The 19,103-nt window shown below is 41.1% G+C and overlaps 1 protein-coding gene across 1 annotated transcript in view; it reads left to right on the forward strand.

Annotated features, from left to right (window-relative positions):
* Positions 1 to 19,103, forward strand: part of cfap54 (cilia and flagella associated 54) — a 527,984-nt gene that overhangs the window by 313,730 nt on the left and 195,151 nt on the right. The window contains exons 45-48 of the mRNA XM_087999737.1: positions 885 to 951; positions 3,848 to 4,048; positions 9,366 to 9,452; positions 9,753 to 9,872. Of these exons, the coding sequence (XP_087855863.1) occupies positions 885 to 951; positions 3,848 to 4,048; positions 9,366 to 9,452; positions 9,753 to 9,872 (475 nt within the window). The remainder of the gene's footprint in view (positions 1 to 884; positions 952 to 3,847; positions 4,049 to 9,365; positions 9,453 to 9,752; positions 9,873 to 19,103) is intronic.

The following is a 19,103-nucleotide window of genomic DNA, read 5'->3' on the forward strand; positions in this document are numbered from 1 at the left end:
GTAAGCTGCATATAATGTCTTCAGCTGTACCTCTTCCAGTAATTAATGGCCTCAGCATTACCTAAAATGGAAAGACAATTTAGGAGTGGGTCCTCAGGGAATTCCTGAACTCTCTGCCTGATTCTCTTGGACTGCCTGGAGGTCACTCATTACCTTTATGGCTCCATGCTCCTAGCCTGCATGTGGTCACTCCTCTGAATGTGCTGTCCTCATGGGTTTCAGTCTCACCAAAGAGGGAACATTTAGTTTCTATTAATAAATAAATTAATAGAGATCATAAAAGTACAATGAAAAACTCACCAAAGCCTTTTATGAAATGAAATCTGCTGCACTCACCTGATTTGGCTGACACTGTGACTCCTGACTCCGCAAAGTGATGAACTCTTAACTGCCTCCTTTATTGTACTCCAGTGATGACTTATTATGTCTTCTAGGCAATTTAAAATGGATCATAAGTGCTAGTGTTACAAGTGATGCCCAAATTGAATTAGTGAAGTATGATAATTTTGTTTCATGCATTTTAGTACAGTATGTTATCAGCTGCTAGATTAAGAAGATTAATTCCTTATGCCTGATTGAATGGGCAGATTCATCTGGGAAATCTCAGCTATCAAATTATTTCACCCATATCATCTCATTTACATAGCTTGAAGTTAACAGCACATAATTAAGTCGACAATTTTGTTCTTGTTTGTTGCATGTTCCTCGGTTTTTTTTGTATATTTTCTGTATTGTCTGTATTGTCTGATTGGTTGAATTAATTTAAAAGTTATAACCCAGTGAATTTACCTATAATATAATCTTTTCAACTACCCTTGAGCATCTCTTTCTCTCTCTAATTAATATGGACAAATGTTTAACTAATGTGCTCTGCTTTGATTTAGGTTTATTACATCATCCAACTTCAGCTTCAGACTTGATTGTTGCATCTTGTCATCATTTTTCTTCAAGGTATAAATATACTGATGACCCCACTAGAACACATCTGTTTGCTGAGAAAGTGAGGTCTGCAAATGCTGGCGATCAGAGCTGAAAATGTGTTGCTGGAAAAACGCAGCAGGTTAGGCAGCATCCAGGGAACAGGAGAATCGACATTTCGGGCATAAGCCCTTCTTCAGTCCTGAAGAAGGGCTTATGCCCGAAACGTCGATTCTCCTGTTCCCTGGATGCTGCCTAACCTGCTGCGCTTTTCCAGCAACACATTTTCAGCACATCTGTTTGCTACCTATTTGATATTTACATGGTATTTACATTACTTTGGTATTTACATTTAAACTACTGCCATCCCTCTCCTCAGATAATCTGCCTTAAGCCTGTTTGTCTTTGCAGATTCCCTTTATAAGTTGTTGTTTGTGTTGTTAGACAATTATCACCAGTTAGGCAAGGGAATCATTGATTATCAGGAGTAGATTGTGGAGTTCAAAACACAATCACAACAGCCATGATCTTATTTACTGGCCTATTCCTGCTCCTATTTCATATGTTTGTTATTCTATAAGCATGAGACATGTGATGGTGGATTATATAGAAGACACAATTCAGCTACAACACAGGTGAGCAGCTCTCTCTTTTGAGCTCTTCATCTGATTGTTGAAAACCATGTTGATCATTTGTCTCCATCAAAGGCATATGTCAGGCTGTGTCTTCTCCTGAATTCTTTGAAAACAGAGTATCTATCACAGAATTATTAAAGCACAGAAGGAGGATGTTCAGCCCCTTGGTGTCTCCATCAGCTTTCTGAATTAGCACCCCATTTAGTGCAATTCTCCTGTCTTCTCATTCCTTTCAGGTAACAATCAAATTCCCTTTGAGTGCCTTGGTAGAACCCACACTTAGGCGGCGCATTCCACACCCTTACACTTGCTACCTGAAAAAGTTATTTATCGCACCACTTTTACTTATTCTAAAATTACTTTAAACCTGTGCCCTTTTGTTCTTGATCTTTTCACAAATGGGAACATGTGCTTCATATTGACTTTATCCAGGTCTCTCATGATTTTGATTGCTTAGATCAGATTTCCCGCCAGCCTTCTCTTCAAAATGAATAGTCCCAGTTTTTCCAACCTATTCTCATAACAAACATTTTTTGTCCTTGGAATTATTCATGTAAACCCCTTCTGTGCCCTCTCTAATGCCTTCACATCCTTTCCGAAAATGCCATGCTCAAAGTGCCATGCAGTATTCCAGCTGAAGCTAAACAAGTGTCTTATATACATTTAACATCATAGCATTGCTCTTTTACTCTATGCCTCTATTAGTGAGGCCTAGGTTACCCATGGCTGGTTTATCCCTCTCTTAGAATCTTTCCTTCTCTCAGACATCTGCAACATAAAAGACTTGTACATGAAACACAGAAAGCTAGCTCACAGGTGCAACAGGTAATCAGGAGTGCTGATGGAATGTTGCAGATCAGGCAAGTAGGGAGTATTCCATCACAATCATGGCCTTTACCCTTGTGATATTGAGGCTTTGAGGAGTCAGGAAGCCAACCAATGATTGCAGAGTACCCTGACTGAAATCTCGTCCCAGTGACATTTATGTTGAATTGAATTTCCAGTTAGTGGAGACCCTAGGTTATTGATGGTGTGAATCTGATGGGGAGGTGGTCAGATTGCCTCAAAGATGGTCACTTTTTAGCTATTAATAAGGTGTGCAATGTTACTTCTTAGTTGCCACCCAAATCGAGATGCTACACATCTCTTGCTGCAGAAAAGACTTCATCATCTAAGGAATTGAACAAATTAAACTGGATGCTGTGCAATGATCAGTGAACTTCTTATCATAGACTCATAGAGATGTACAACATGGAAATAGACCCTCTGGTCCAACTTGTCCATGTCAACCAGATATTCTAACCCACTCTAGTCCCATTTGCCAGCATTTAGCCCATATCCTTCTAAACTCTTCCTATACATGTACCCATCCAGATGCCTTTTAAATGTTGTAATTATACCAGCCTCTAACAGTTCCTCTGACAGTTCACTCCAGTAACACCCCTGTATGGAAAAATTGCCCCTTCTCACCATGCCCTTTAGTGTAGACTCCCCTACCCTGGGAAAATGACTTTCTCTATTCACCCCATCCATACCTCTCCTGATTGTGGGTGTAGTAATTGGTGTCTAGATATTACATTCATCTTCCCTTTTGCTAGGTATGACTCCAGTCAATAGATGGTTTCCTTTTGATTTGCATCAACTTCATTTCAAGATTTCTTAATGACAACTTCAGTCAAATGATGCCTTGATGGCAAGTCTAATCACTCTCACCTTGTTTTTGGAATTCAAAGATATTATCCTCATTTGGGTTAAAACTGTAATAATCTTGGAATGAGCCTGATTGAACCCAAATAAAACTATCAATGATCACTTTTTAGCTGAGCAGTACAGTGTTGGCACTGTTGACAATTCCTTCCAACGTGTTGATTGAAATGAGTCTGATAGGGTGGAAATTATTTTAGTTGGACTTGACCCCTTTTTGCACTCACCAAAAAAAACGTGGAACATGTGTTCTCTTTTTAAACTTCATTGACATGAAGATGTGCAGTAAAGTTATCCAATAATTGCAGGTCTGCAGCAACACATGTCCTTGGTCCAGGAGATCTTGTGTGAGACAGACTGGTGATTTTAACTTCCGTACCCTGAATTCCCAGTGCAATACATCCATTTCCTGCACCTCATTTAATCTTATGGCTTATTTGAGTGAGATTGCAGATTAGTATCACTCTGTAGATAATTCTATGATATTGTTTGAAAAATACAAACAATAAGAACCATATGAAGTAACAAACTAAAAAGTGAGTATAACATTTGTATTTTTACTTCCCCACCCCTCAACCCCACCACTTTAGGGTTTGTTCAGGACCACATTTCCACATCCAAGGTCTGATCGTGAGTATGCATCCTATGAAATAGGATTTGACTGTGAGGTTGTTGAACTCATTCCTGGAATTGACCTTTTTTCAGACCGATTTCGAGCTGATGTACGCTCAGTGGTCGGAAGCCTAGACTTCCTTCTCCATGAGCTATATAGTGCTCAGCAAAACCTGAAGGTAGGAAAATCTTCAATTACAAATGTATTTTATGTTGTAATCAAAGGACACATACTTTGGGCATAATTACGGGTCCCTGCTGAGGGCATATGACAGGGCAGGCTTAAAACCTGGTGCCATTTAGTGCAATGGTTTCCTGAACTTGTTCATCGTGTACTTTTTTGTTCTCCTCTGTGTTTTCAGCATTTCCAGATATGAAGTTCAGATGTTAAACAATTAAACAACAATAAACAATTAAACAAACCACTTTAACTGACTGGCCAAAGCGTATGAAAATTACTGAGATAGGATGCAATAATTATAAATCTGAGATAATAAGATTGCTATACCAATTTTTTTCTTAGACCTCAATTTCTGTTGTATTGTTAATATTAAATTCATCGCCATGTAAAACAAATTTGAAACATAATTTCCGGAGAAATAAAGAGCATTATGACTGAAACTTTTTTATTCAGCAAAAAATACTAAATTTTGATTTCTAAAGAAATGTAAGAATGGTTCATTCATAGCTTAGTAAGAAGCTGAACAACAGTTTAGAATGTTTTAAAAAAAAAAGGCTCATAACATTGTAATGCAAGATGGCTCGGGGATTAGGAATATTTAAGTAAAAGATGGAGAACTTAAAATAGCCAGAACAATCAAAACCAACTGTAAGGACTTTTACAAATTTAGAGAGATGAGTTAACTAAGGATTGATTCCTTAGAGACTAAGATGAGAAATGGACATCAGAATTGAGAAAAGGTCAAAGGTATTGAACAAATTATTTGGAGGTGCCGGTATTGGACTGGGGTGTACAAAGTTAAAAGTCACACAACACCAGGTTATAGTCCAACAGGTTTATTTGGAGGCATGAACTTTCAGGGCACTGCTCTTTCATCAGGTGGTTGTGGAGTACTAGATCGTAAGACAGAATTTATAGCAACCATTTACAGTGTGATGCAATGAAGTTATATATTGAAAAAGACCAGGATTGTTTGTTAAGTCTCTCCTATTTTAGAATGACCATGTTGGTTTCAGTTCTTTCATATGTAAATCCCAGAACATTTTTTTAAAAGGTACATTTTCAAGTGAGCTTTAACAATAGGTGCCATGTCATCTCAGATAATGCATTGAGAATGTGAGGTGCCCTGTGTGAGGCTGTCTGTGTCCCAATGTTCACATTGATGCTCTTTCTAAAAAAGGGATTAACAGAAACTGAAATGGATTCATGTCGTTTTTGAGCAAATAAAATATAAGTTTGCAAGTACAAATTCATCCCACAAACTTATTTATCTGTATGTGTGTGTGTGCGCGCGCGCGGTGGGGGTGTATGAATGTCTGTGATAGACTGTGTGTAAGTGTTGAGGGGTATAACTCTGTTAGAGACTACATGCGTAGGTGTGCATGTGTGAGCATATGAGAGAGGGTGTCTGTGTGTGTGTCTGTGTGTAGTGCAATGGGGTCACCTGTAGTGTGACATGAACCCAACATCCCACTTGAAAACATCCTCATGGGTACCGAACTTGGCTATCAGCCTCTGCTAGGTCACTTTGTGTCGTTGCCTGTCTTGAAGTCCGCTTTGGAGGATGGTCACCCGAAGGTCTGAGGTCAAATGTCCTGGACCACTGAAGTGTTCTCCAACTGGGAGGGAACACTCCTGGCTGTTGATTGTTGTGCGGTGTCCATTCATCCATTGTCATAGCCTCTGCTCAGTCTTGCCAATGTACCGTGCCTCACGGCATCCTTGCCTGCAGCATATGAGATAGACAATGTTGGCCGAGTCATCTGAGTTCCTGCTGTGTACATGATGGGAGGTGTCCCCATATGTAATGGTGATATCTGTGTCGACACGCCTTGCAGCATCTGCCGTGACAGGGTTGTATGGTGTTGTCCTGAAAGCCGAGCAGTTTGCAGAAACAATGATCTGTTTGTGACTTGGTTGTAGTTTAAAGGTGAGGAATAGAGGCACGTGGAAGGACTTGGTGAGGTGCTCATCCTCAATGAGAATATATTGTAGACTGCAAAGAACATGGCGTAGTTTTTCGGCTGCTGGGATGTAATGGACAACCCTGTTGATTGCAGCTCATGTCTGTTTCCTGAGGAGGTCGTTACGGTTTCTTGCTGTACACAACCACCTGATGGAGGATCAGTGCTCCGAAAGCTAGTGCTTCCAAATAAACCTGTTGGACTATAACCTGTGATTTTTTAACTTAGTATCAAACAAATATTTTGTCTTTCTTCACAGTAGAAGTCAAATTAATACCAAGACAAAAAAATAATGAGAAAAACTTGACGAACTAAAGATGACAAATTCTCAGTGTCTGATGGACTGCAGAATTCTAAAAGAGAGCTGCAGAGAATGTAGATTTTCCAAAATTTTCTTGATTCTGGAACGGTTGCAGCATATTGAAGTTAGCAAATTATTCAAAACAGGAGGGGAGAAAAAAATTGAATGATAGGTCTGTTGTCCTGACATCAGTCATTCTTCAAATTCTGCAATTTGGTATTAAGAAAGTTTTAACAATACATTTAGAAAACCTTAGTATGATCAAACAAGCTTAACATGGCTTTAGCAAAGGGAAATGATGTTTGCCAAATTTCTCTAGAGTTTTTGGGGGATTTAACAAGTGAGTACATAAAAAGAAACAAAAATTAGATAAAGTTAGTGGGAATCCATTGGTGAAGTCATGCCCAGTACAATTGGTTCTGCAATAGCACGTGTTTCTTCAACACAAATTGGCTATAATGTGATTGAAGAATTTAGACTATTATTGGTAAAATCTCTTTACCTGTATTGCTTATACTTCAATTCCGGTCCAATTGGGTTATAAGGTGCTGCTATTACACAATTTTCTTTTAACGCAGAATCGCATTGTTATGTCAGAACAGACTGTACAGAAAAAAAGAAGTTCTAGTTGTTGGAGGCCAATAATTTTGGCAAGTGACTAAGTGAATGGGCTATCTATGGCAGATGGAAAATATTGTGAATAATCTACCTGCTTTGATACAGAAAACCAGAAAGACAGAATTATTTTTAAATGATAGGCTGGGAAGTCCTTGTCAAAGTGTCAGGAAAGGTTAGCATGCAGGTGCAGCAAGCAATTAGGAAAGCAAATGGTATGTAGGCTTCATTGCAAGGAGCTTTTGAGTATATCATAATGCTCTTATGATTTATGTTCTGGATCTAATCATGGAACAAGCTACTTTGACAGAAAAAGCAGCATTATTTAATGAGCTGGGGGTTAGACAGATTCTTGATCTGCAATGAAGTCAAGATGAAGTATCAGTTATAGAGTCATAGAGATGTACAGCATGAAAACAGACCCTTCAGTCCAACCCGTCCATGCCGACCAGATATCCCAACCCAATCTATCCCACCTGCCAGCACCCGGCCCATATCCCTCCAAACCCTTCCTATTCATATACCCATCCAAATGCCTCTTAAATGTTGCAATTGTACCAGCCTCCACCACATCCGCTGGCAGCTCATTCCATACACATACTACCCTCTGCGTGAAAAAGTTGCCCCTTAGGTCTCTTTTATATCTTTCCCCTCTCACCCTAAACCTATGCCCTCTAGTTCTGGACTCCCCGACCCCAGGGAAAAGACTTTGCCTACTTATCCTATCCGTGCCCCTCATAATTTTGTAAACCTCTATAAGGTCACCCCTCAGCCTCTGACGCTTCAGGGAAAACAGCCCCAGCCTGTTCAACCTCTCCCTGTAGCTCAGATCCTCCAACCCTGACAACATCCTTGTAAATCTTTTCTGAACAAGTTTCACAACATCTTTCCGATAGGAAGGAGACCAGAATTGCATGCAATATTCCAACAGTGGCCTAACCAATGTCCTGTACAGCTGCAACATGACCTCCCAACTCCTGTACTCAAGTCTCTGACCAATAAAGGAAAGCATACCAAACGCCTTCTTCACTATCCTATCTACCTGTGACTCCACTTTCAAGGAGCTATGAACCTGCACTCCAAGGTCTCTTTGTTCAGCAACACTCCCTAGGACCTTACCATTAAGTGTATAAGTCCTGCTAAGATTTGCTTTCCCAAAATGCAGCACCTTGCATTTATCTGAATTAAACACCATCTGCCACTTCTCAGCCCATTGCAGAACTTTACAAAAGAAACTCTTTTTGTGTGTTCTTTTTGGAGCATTTTCAAAAATGAATTGTCCATTAAGTGTAAACAATATTTTCTTTTAATTTTAGGGCATAACTAGAGTTTAGGCTGTTATTATAATGGATGACTGAGCAACCTCAAGGGGCATAATAGTCTACTTATGTTCCCATTTCTTATCTTGTTTTGTCATCATTGGTTGTTTTTCAACCCCAGGATGTTGTCTACTCAGGTTCTGAAGTTTTTGTTGTGGATCTTTATGTGACCGAACTAGCTGATGTATGATCCACAGATCTCTGAGCACATGAAGCAGGGTATCCAACAAGAGAGTGGGATCTGGAGTATAGGGTCTGCTTCCTTTTCTTTTCTCTCTTCCACAGCTCTGCCTCATTATTACTTACTTATAGACTTGTTGATTGAATAGAAAAACTTATGTAGTCATCAATTGAAAAAAGACTTAGACTCTATCAGATGGAAGTCTATTGATTCAATCTGACTGTGTTCCAGTGGCATTTTTTTCCAATAGTATTTTTGTGTTTTCACAGCAAAATTATTTTGTTGATTGACATTTTTGCAAAAAAGATTATTTCACAGAAGACAATAATTCTTGCGCTGTGATGTATTTCAATAGACTAAATAACGTGTGATTAGTTTGTACAGCAATTGTGGGTAGCTAGCTTAGCCATACTGTTGGGGGAGTTGACAGGTGGAGCACTAATGTGGTGCCCCAGGGAAGGAGGGTGTAAATCAAATTTAAATTACAGTATATGCTTGTATACAGGTCGAATTTTGAAGATGGTTCTTTTTAAGCTGACATTCTTTCCTAATCTCTGAAACTGTCAGCATTGTGTGTCCTTATCAGTTGGTTAAGGTATAATATTTTAAAGACTCCATTTCATCTAAGTAAAATTTACCTTGCTTTCAATAATTGGCCTCAATAGGCCTAAAGCTGGGTAGCTTACCTACACCTGTTTGTCTTTTCTATTATTGACAGTAGGTTAGGGGTGGGCAAGAAGATGGTGAGTTTACCACCTGATATTTTTGTGTTTGCTGCCACCAAAATTACACCCGAGTGGTGATGGGGGTAAAATACAGCCCAGTGGGTTGAACTGCTCAGCAAACTACCTTTCATGGCACTTTGTCTTGTATTATACAGAGCTTACATCTTTAAGAAGCTTGTTTTAATTATGTATCTTTATTTCACATGGTAGGTTCTGCCTTTATTCACACTCTACCAGTACTTTGTCAGTGTAATCTGTCGTGACGTATATAGGAGTGTTTGGGGACGAATACTGAAGGTAACAAAATTATTGGGTTTTGTGCTTTTTGGATGATTTTCTTCAAAATGTAGCTTTTAATGCTTGGTCAATGAGTTGCTTATTTAGAGATTTTAAAATCAGAACCTGATAGGACTTTGAGGTCTTTGTATTTCTGTATCGCATCAGTGATGATTGATCCTTCATTTGAATCTGCAATCATTTTAAGATTGGAAAATATACATTAATTTCTCTTTCCCAAACATTGTGACTTAGAAATTGTTTAGATTTGGCTGTAAAATAAGTTACTGATATTTACTTTTTTTAAACAAATGTAAACAGGTCAGGGTTTTAGCAGATTTGGGCCTCTTTGCAGAAGCTTTTGATGAACACAGTTTCTTGCTTAATGGTAAAAAGCTTCCACATGCACTTCTAGAAGGTTTCAGATCTCGAGAGACCAAGGTACGTAACAGTTTTCATTTCAGTCTTTCATAACATGTTTAGATTACTTCTCATTACTAATGATGCATTAATAACATGTACATTCCAATCTCCCCTTCCTTCATGATGTAGCTGACACAGGAGTATGTTCTCCTATTAGGTAAAACATGATGCAAAACTAAATTAACCAAAAAGGGTAAATTCATGACAAACACTGAAAATATTTGTAAATTTGCTGAAAAATGGATCCCACTCACAAATATGTGTATTTCCTTCAAGACCTGAAAATGTGTTGCTAGAACAGCGCAGCAGGTCAGGCAGCATCCAGGGAACAGGAGAATCGACGTTTCGGGCATAAGCCCTTTTTTCAGGCTTATGCCCGAAATGTCGATTCTCCTGTTCCCTGGATGCTGCCTGACCTGCTGCGCTGTTCCAGCAACACCTTTTCAGCTCTGATCTCCAGCATCTGCAGACCTCACTTTCTCCTCAAAGACTATTTCCTTCAAGAGCTGAGCAAACAGTGTGAGAGATAACCATTTTATGAGTTTGTTAACTGTTTAGAATGAGTGAAGTGGAGTTAATGGAGAGAAACCATTGTAGTTTTCTCATGCAAGGATTAATTCGAAAAGAGTTTCGTCCTGACCTAGTTGAACTCCGAGTAATTTTTTGAGGAGAGGTCAAATGACGTCTATGTCTCTGCAGAGTACCATCAGACGGGATTTGGGAGAATCATCGCACTACTCTGGTATCATCTATGTTATGGCTCCCTAGGTTGGATTTCTAAAACAAGTTGAGTCTGGATCACATCTGGGCAGTAGCACAAATTGGTTCCATTGGCCTCTGGCCTCTGCTGGTTTCCTACCATGGCTCTGACCCCAAACTAAGTTTAAAGCTTGCAGCTCAGGGTCAGCAAGTGATGGGCAGTCAACTGGGGCTATTCAGAATAAAATAAAGAGCTTTTTAGACCTGGCTGATTACAGTTAAGGCTGTTTACAGTCATCTTGTGACTAAATGTGAGCATTTTTGTGGTAGTGTCCCTAGATCTGGGCAGTGAGTCTGGTTTCAAGTCCCATCTGCTCCAGAGGTGTATCATAACACGTCTGAACTAAGAGATTAATGCTATTTATCAGGAGATGTCTTTTAGAGGCAGAATTTCTGAGAGACACAACACAACAGGCAATTTTCAAAAAGATGACTTAGTTGGGGACTGTGTGATGACTTCTTTACAAATAGCTTTCGGTTTAGTAATGCTTTTCATATTTACTTGTGTTGCTTATCTAATTGCTTAAAGATTTTACCTCCTAAAGGAACCTATACATTTAATTCCGTCTTTTAACAACACTCTCAAAGTCTTTGTCATTATTGTCACAAATAAGCTGTTTAAAATTTTATGTAAGTTTCATATGGTCTCGCTGCCTTGGTATCTGTTTACACTGTCCTATTCCTAAGTTTTCCCACTTTACTCAGCTAAGACAAATTCCTAAGCAAGGCAAATGTTACTTCTTGATCATGGTTATATTTTAACAAGTAGTGGTCTTATTGGTAACCCAGTAATCCTGCACAAGGTTTGTCATTCCTCAGGCTATTCCCATAAACATCCTCAGGTGAAATCTGAGCCTCTATCTGCAATGTTTCCATTCTTCTTAAACATCCTAACTGCACTGCAAGACTAGGGAGTGTCTAAGTAATGCAGAAGAGGGAAGAAGTAGACGACAGTCAGTTGTGGACAAACTTTAAGTGAAATTAGATTAGATTACAGTGTGGAAACAGGCCCTTCGGCCCAACAAGTCCACACCGACCCGCCGAAGCGAAACCCACCCATACCCCTACATTTACCCCTTACCTAACACTATGGGCAATTTAGTATGGCCAATTCACCTGACCCTGCACATCTTTGGACTGTGGGAGGAAACCGGAGCACCCGGAGGAAACCCACGCAGACACGGGGAGAACGTGCAAACTCCACACAGTCAGTCGCCTGAGGCGGGAATTGAACCCGGATCTCTGGCGCTGTGAGGCAGCAGTGCTAACCACTGTGCCACCGTGCCGCCCACACCTCCCACCTTAGTTGCTGGAGCATAGAACATAGAACAATACAGCGCAGAACAGGCCCTTCGGCCCTCAATGTTGCGCCAACCTGTGAACTATTCTCAGCTCGTCCCCCTACACTATCCCAAAATCATCCATGTGTTTATCTAAGGATTGTTTAAATCTCCCTAATGTGACTGAGTTGACTACATTAACAGTTCAGGCATTCCACGCCCTTACCACTCTCTGCATAAAGAACCCGCCTCTGACATCTGTCTTAAATCTATCACCCCTCAATTTGTAGTTATGCCTCCTCATACACGCTGACATCATCATCCTAGGAAAAAGACTTTCACTGTCTACCCTACCTAATCCCCTGATCATCTTGTATGTCTCTATCAAATCCCCTCTAAGCCGCCTTCTTGCCAATGAGAACAGGTTCAAGTCTCTCAGCCTTTCCTCATAAGACCTTCCCTCCAGACCAGGCAACATCCTGGTAGATTTCCTCTGCACCTTTTCCAATGCTTCCACATCCTTCCTAAAATATGGGGACCAGAACTGTACACAATATTCCAAGTGTGGCCACACCAGCGTTTTGTATAGTTGCAGCAGGATATCGCGGCTCCAGAACCCGATCCCTCTACGAATGAAACCTAACACACCAAATGCCTTCTTAACAGCAGTATCCACCTGGGTGGCAACTTTCAGGGATCTATGTACATGGACTCCAAGATCTCTCTGCACATCCACACTACCAAGAATCTATCCATCGACCCAGTACTCTGCCTTCCTGTTGTGCTTCCCAAAGTGGATCACCTCACATTTAGCTGCATTGAACTCCATTTGCCACCTCTCAGCCCAATTCTGCAGTTTATCCAAGTCACCCTGCAACCCGTAACATTCTTCCACGTCTGCAAGTTTACTAATCCATCCACTTATGCCAGTGTCTAAGTCATTTATAAAAATGACAAACAGCAGTGGTCCCAAAACAGATCCTTGTGGCACACCACTAGTAACCGGACTCCAGGCTGAATATTTTCCATCAACCACCACTTGCTGTCTTCTTTCAGAAAGCCAGTTTCTAATACAAACTGCTAAATTACCCTCAATCCCATGCCTCTGCATTTTCTCCAAAAGCCTACCATGTGGAACCTTATCAAAGGCTTTACTGAAGTCCATGTATACCACGTCAACTGCCCAACCCTCATCTACATGCTTGGTCACCTTCTCAAAAAACTCAATGAGGTTTGTGAGACATGACCTGCCCTTGTTGAAACCATGTTGACTATCTGAAATCAAATTGTTGCTTGCGAGATGATTATAAATCTTATCTCTTATAATCCTTTGCAAAACCTTTCCAACAATAGAAGTAAGGCTCACTGGTCTATAATTACCTGGGTCATCTCTACTGCCCTTCTTGAACAAGGGCACAACATTTGCAATCCTCCAGTCCTCTGGTACCAAACCTGTAACATTTTTAAGTTTGGAAACCTGACTTGTTTTTTGGTTGCACTATACTTGAACATTCTACTTCTGGATTTTTTGACCACTAAAATTGCAAACATTGCCAAAGGGAAAATTTTGATGAAAAGTGTTTAAGAAGAACTCACCAATAATGTGATTGTTGGGCCTCAACCCTAGCATGCTACTCTTCTCACTTGGCACCTTATTAACCTGACACTACTTCTTAGATTGCTGTTAAGTCTTTAATCTTTTAGATGACACTAGAAGAGATTGAAGTGTTTAGCCGAGAGCTCAATTTCTGCCTCACCACCAAAATGGGCCCATTGGTCTTGTGGCAGACACGGAGGAAATCATCGGACAATTGAGACTCCGTGAATTCTTCCAAGATGTCAGCAGCAAACCCAACGAGACAACCAATGAAACGGCACAGGCAGAGGAGATCTGTAGTGGAGCGACCAAAGAAGGAGTCAATTTGGCCCCCTCCTGATGGCTGCTGCCCTTGGCTTGACATGTGTGCTCAAACCGTCAGGAAATGTGTAAATGCCAGATTCATCAGCTGCACTCACAAGGTAGAGCAAAACATCACTCTGTCACAATGCAATGCCATCCATGTTCACAAATTCAATCGCAACATTGTCATAAAACGAGCAGATAAAGGAGGAGCCATTGTTGTTCAGAATAGAACGGACTATTGCAAAGAAGTGTACTGACAACTGAACAACCAGGAACACTACAGGCACCTACTGACTGACCTGACCAAAGAACACACCCATGAACTAAAGAGATTGATCAAAACTTTTGATCCAGTCCTTCAGAGTTCCCTATGGACTCTCATCCCAATTACTTTTCGTGTAGGGGACTTCAACTGCCTTCTGAAGATACACAAAGCCAACACACCTGGACATCCCATCATGTTAGGCAACAGAACCCAGTGTGAGAACCTCTCTGGCTATGTTGAGGGCATCTTGAAACCCATTGTACAGGGGATATCCAACTCTTGTCACGATACTACAGATTTCTTGCAGAAACTTAGCATCCAGTCGAACCAGGAACATTCCTCATCACAATGAATGTTTCAGCACTCTACACCAGCATCCCCCACAATGACGGCATCGCGGCAACAGCCTCAGTACTCAACACCAACAACTGCCAATCCCCGAGCACCATTCTACAACTCATCCGCTTCATCTTCAACCGCAACATCTTCACCTTTGACAACCGGTTCTTCATCCAGACACATGGAACAGCCATGGAGACCAAATTTACACTCCAGTATGCCAACATTTTCATGCACAAGTTCGAACAAGACTTCTTTGCTGTACAGGACCTCCAACCAGCACTATACGCCAGATATAGTGATGACATTTTCTTCCACTGGACCATGGTGAGGAGTCACTGAAACAACTACACAGTGATATCAACAAGTTTCATTCACCATCAGACTTACCATGGGCTACTCTTTAGTAACTGTCTCATTCTTCACAATGCTGCACTTCTGTATATTAAAACAGCCATCCCCTAGGGACAATTTTACGCATACACAGGATCTACTGAGATGAGGAGGAATGTGATGGACACCTAAAGGTGCTGTAGGATGTCCTCATAAAAACAGGATACAATGCTCAACTCATCGATCGCCAGTTCTGATTTGCCACAGTGAGAAACTGTAATGACCTCCTCAGGAGACAGACACAGGATGCGACCGATAGGGTACCCTTCGTTGTTCAGTACTTCCTGGGAGCAGAGAAACTTTGCCATGTTCTTCGCAGCCTACTACACATTATCGATGAGGATAAGCACCTTGCCAAGACCTTCCCTACCCACCCCACTTCTCGACTTTAAACAACCATCAAACTTAAACAGACCATTGTTTGCAGCAAACTGCCCAGCCTTCAGGACAACATCAACCAAAACACTGTACAACCCTGTTATGGCAACCAGTGCGATGTGTCAGAGAGTGAACGTGGATACTGCCATTACATGTAGGGACACTACCCACCATGTATGCGGCAGGTACTCATATTATTCTGCCAACGTTGTCTAGCTGGTATGCTGCAGGCAAGTATGCCCCAAGCATGATACATTAGCGAGGCCAAGCAGACGCTACAACAATGGATGAAGGAACACCGCATAACAATCGCCAGACAGGGATGTTCCCTCCCAGTCAGGAACTACTTCAGCGGTCAGGGACATTCAGCCTCGGATCTTCCGGTCACCATACTCCAAGGCGGACTTCAGGATACGCAACAAAGCAAAGTTACTGAGCAGAGGCTGATAGCCAAGTTCGGTACCCATGAGGATGGCCTCAACCAGGACCTTGGGTTCATGTCACATTACAGGTGAACCCACTGCACTACACACACGCATACACAAGCACATATACACACACACACCCTTATGTACTCACAGACTCACGCAGATCCTCTCTCATACACCTGCTGTCTCTCAGTCAGACACACACACATTCCCTCACTCTCCCTCAACTACATGTGCGTGCACATACAGGAAGGTTTATGGGTGAATTTGCATTTGCAGAATTGTATTTGCCGATACATTGTATTCTGTTCGAAACGCATACAGGCTGGAGCCGGCAGTCAATATTTTTTATCATCCATGTGACGTTTTATAAGATTCTACTTTGGAAATAAAACAATTCTGACTCAAGATTGGAGTACATACAGATTCTAACCTTTAATGCATTGTCTGAGCTGAGATGTCACTTTTTTTTATGAAACCTTAAGTTATCTTAGGAATGTGACTTGAAAGAATTTGCATATTAATGAATCGGAACCTGCAACTCATTCTAAAAGGTGAAAGACTTAACAGCAATCTAGTTTCGTTCAATATATTGCATCAGTGTATGACATTATGATCTTTTGCTGTAAATTCTGTGTCCTGTGATCTTCCTCCACAAGCTAACTGACGAAGAAGCAGTGCTCTGAAAGCTTGTACTTCCAAATAAACCTGTTGGACTATAACCTGGTGCTGTGTGATTTTTAACTTTGTACACCCCAGTGCAACACTGGTACCTCCACCTCATTAAAATGCACATTCCTATTCTCCCTCCAGCTGGATCGACACTAGATGCCGAAGATTCCCAAAATGAAAGTCTAAGGAGGTACCTTGTGACTCTAGCCCATTACTTGCTCTTCCAGACATCGATCTTAGACACTTTGCACCAAGAGAGTCACAGAGATCTACAGCACAGAAAAAAGGCTCTTCAGCCCAACACATTCATGTCAGTCAAAAACAACCGCTGAACTATTCTAATCCCATTTTCCAGCACTTGATCCATAGCCTTGTAAGCCTTGGCATCACATGTGCACATCTAAATGCTTCTTAAACATTATAAAAGTTTCTGCCTCTACCACCTTTAAAGGCACTGAGTTCAAGATGAACACCACCTCACCCCATAGTTTTTTCTCACATCTCATATAAACCATCTGCTGCTTACCTTAAATCTATGCTCCCTGGTCATTGATCCCCCCATCAATGGGACAAGTTTTACCTTGTCTACTCTATCTATACCTCATATAGTATTATAAGTCTCAATCATGTTCCCTCTCGATCTCCTCTGCTCCAAGGAAAACAACCCCACTCTGTCCAATCTCTCTTCATTACTGAAACTGTCCAGGAAATATCCTGGGAAATGTCCTCTGCACCCTCTCCAATGCTATCACATCCGTCCTACCACCCCCGTCCCATTTATCTCTCCACCCCCGAGGCTCCCAGCCTCATTCCTGATGAAGGGCTTTTGCCTGAAATGTCAATTCTCCTGTTCCTTGGATGCGGCCTGACCTGCTGTGCTTTTCCAACTCGACTCTAATCTCCAGCATCTGCAGTCCTCACTTTCTCTACAGTGGAGCCCATTTGTGGTTTGTGGTTTGGTCTGGCAACGCGGGTGTCATTTGTGTCTAAAGGCCGAACAGGCTGAGTATGCCCTGCCTAGAGGCAGAATTGGATTACCGCTGGAACAACCTTAGGGGCGTAGTCCTGAGTTAATGAAGTATGTTGAAGGATGATTGCACAAAAAAACTTGCGAGGCCTTGCAGACAGAAACCCTCCATGAAACTTGACGTGATGGCGCTTACCTGATCTATGATAAAATTCAGCTCATAAGTTTTAGTTTAAAGACAGACTGGAGAAACAGAAGTTTTCAACAGAGCAGAGAAAGTTAAGCAGAGATTCCACAAGTGTGTTAAAATGCTAAAACGATTTTGTTAAGTACCAGGAATTTCCTTGGAATTCCTCAGGTTGATCACATTACTTTGGCAAAGGATTGGTATTTACTTTAAAATTTGTTCTTGGGAAAGGGATATTGTCAGCAGGTGTCTTAAGTTGACATTGTTTAAATAAAATGGGTCAAAAACCTATGGGTGAGCACTGGTTTGGACTGTGAGGCTGCTGTCCTTGACTTTGCTGCTTGTTCCAATTTACAAGGCCCTGGTTTATTCATTTATGACTGCAGCTTTGAGATTTGCCCTTGTCATGAAATCTGGAACCAAGTAGTCTTTACAGAACCCAAACTAAGTATTTGGCTCAAAGTTATTGTGTAGAATTTACTGTCAGTAATATTCCATAGTGATTCTTACGTTTGAGTCCTTCTAGGATAGGACACGATCGAGAGTTTTATACTTAAGGACATCACCTTTGTTTGTTTCTGTTTGTGGAGTACAGTTTTGTTGATGTTCTGTCAACAAGGCACCATTATATTTCTTCATGATGACCAGCTGTTTACATATCCCATTCCCACAACTTACTTGCCTTAGAACAGTTGCACTAGAATACACTATCTATATGATCTCCAACTCTTTAAAAGGATATATTACTTTTCCTATCAACTTGTGTTCTTAAACCTTCAATCTCATTTTCTCCCTCAGCCTCCTTTTCTACCAGTTAAGATGTTACTCTATCCTCACTTCCTATTGCTGCTCTCATTTATTTGCTTTCTCTGAGTCTTTCATTGTCCCTGCTTCTTTCTTTCTCTATCCACATTCAACAAATTTTCTGTCTATATTGGTCTTCAGCCTAAGAGCTGTGACAAGATATCTCTCCTGCCATTTGGTCTATTGTGTCCATGCCAAGTAACAGAGATCTGATTACACTAATCCCCATTTTCCAGTTTTTGACCAATAACACAGGAGACTGTGGCAATGCAAATGAGCACCTGAATACTGTCTAAATGTTACAAGAGTTTGTGACTCGAACATCTTGTCAGACAGAATTCCAGGCTCCTCCAGGATGTATTCATCTGGGCCATAGCAGTGGTTAAACCATCCAAACGGACCAATCTGAGGTGTGAACTGGAGGAAATCAGAACTACATTTAGGATATCAAACCTAATATCGCTGAGCTTATGCTGTGATTCCTTATACAATGGTGGACTCTGTTCAATCACTCATCACAAAGCTTTGATTCATGCACAATTCATGTAAAAAGAACTACAAGAGTTATCATAAATAAAATAACTAAAATAAATAGAATCCATACAGTGTGGAAACGTGGCATTTGGCCCAACAGGTCCACATTAACCCGTCCCCCTATCCCTGTAATCCTGCACTTCCCATGGCAAATCAACCTAGCCTGTACATGCCTGAGCACAATGGGCAGTTAAGCATGTCAATCCACCTAACTTGCACATCTTTGGACTGTGGGAGGAAACCATGCACCTGGTGGAAACCCACACAGACGCAGGAAGAACATGCAAACTCCACACAGATAGTGTAGAATCGAACCCAGGTCCTTGGTGCTGTGAGGCAG

The sequence above is a fragment of the Chiloscyllium plagiosum genome, unplaced genomic scaffold, assembly GCF_037043375.1.
Source record: "Chiloscyllium plagiosum isolate Xiang-an unplaced genomic scaffold, Cpla_swu_hap1 HiC_scaffold_23, whole genome shotgun sequence".
NCBI lineage: Eukaryota > Metazoa > Chordata > Chondrichthyes > Orectolobiformes > Hemiscylliidae > Chiloscyllium > Chiloscyllium plagiosum.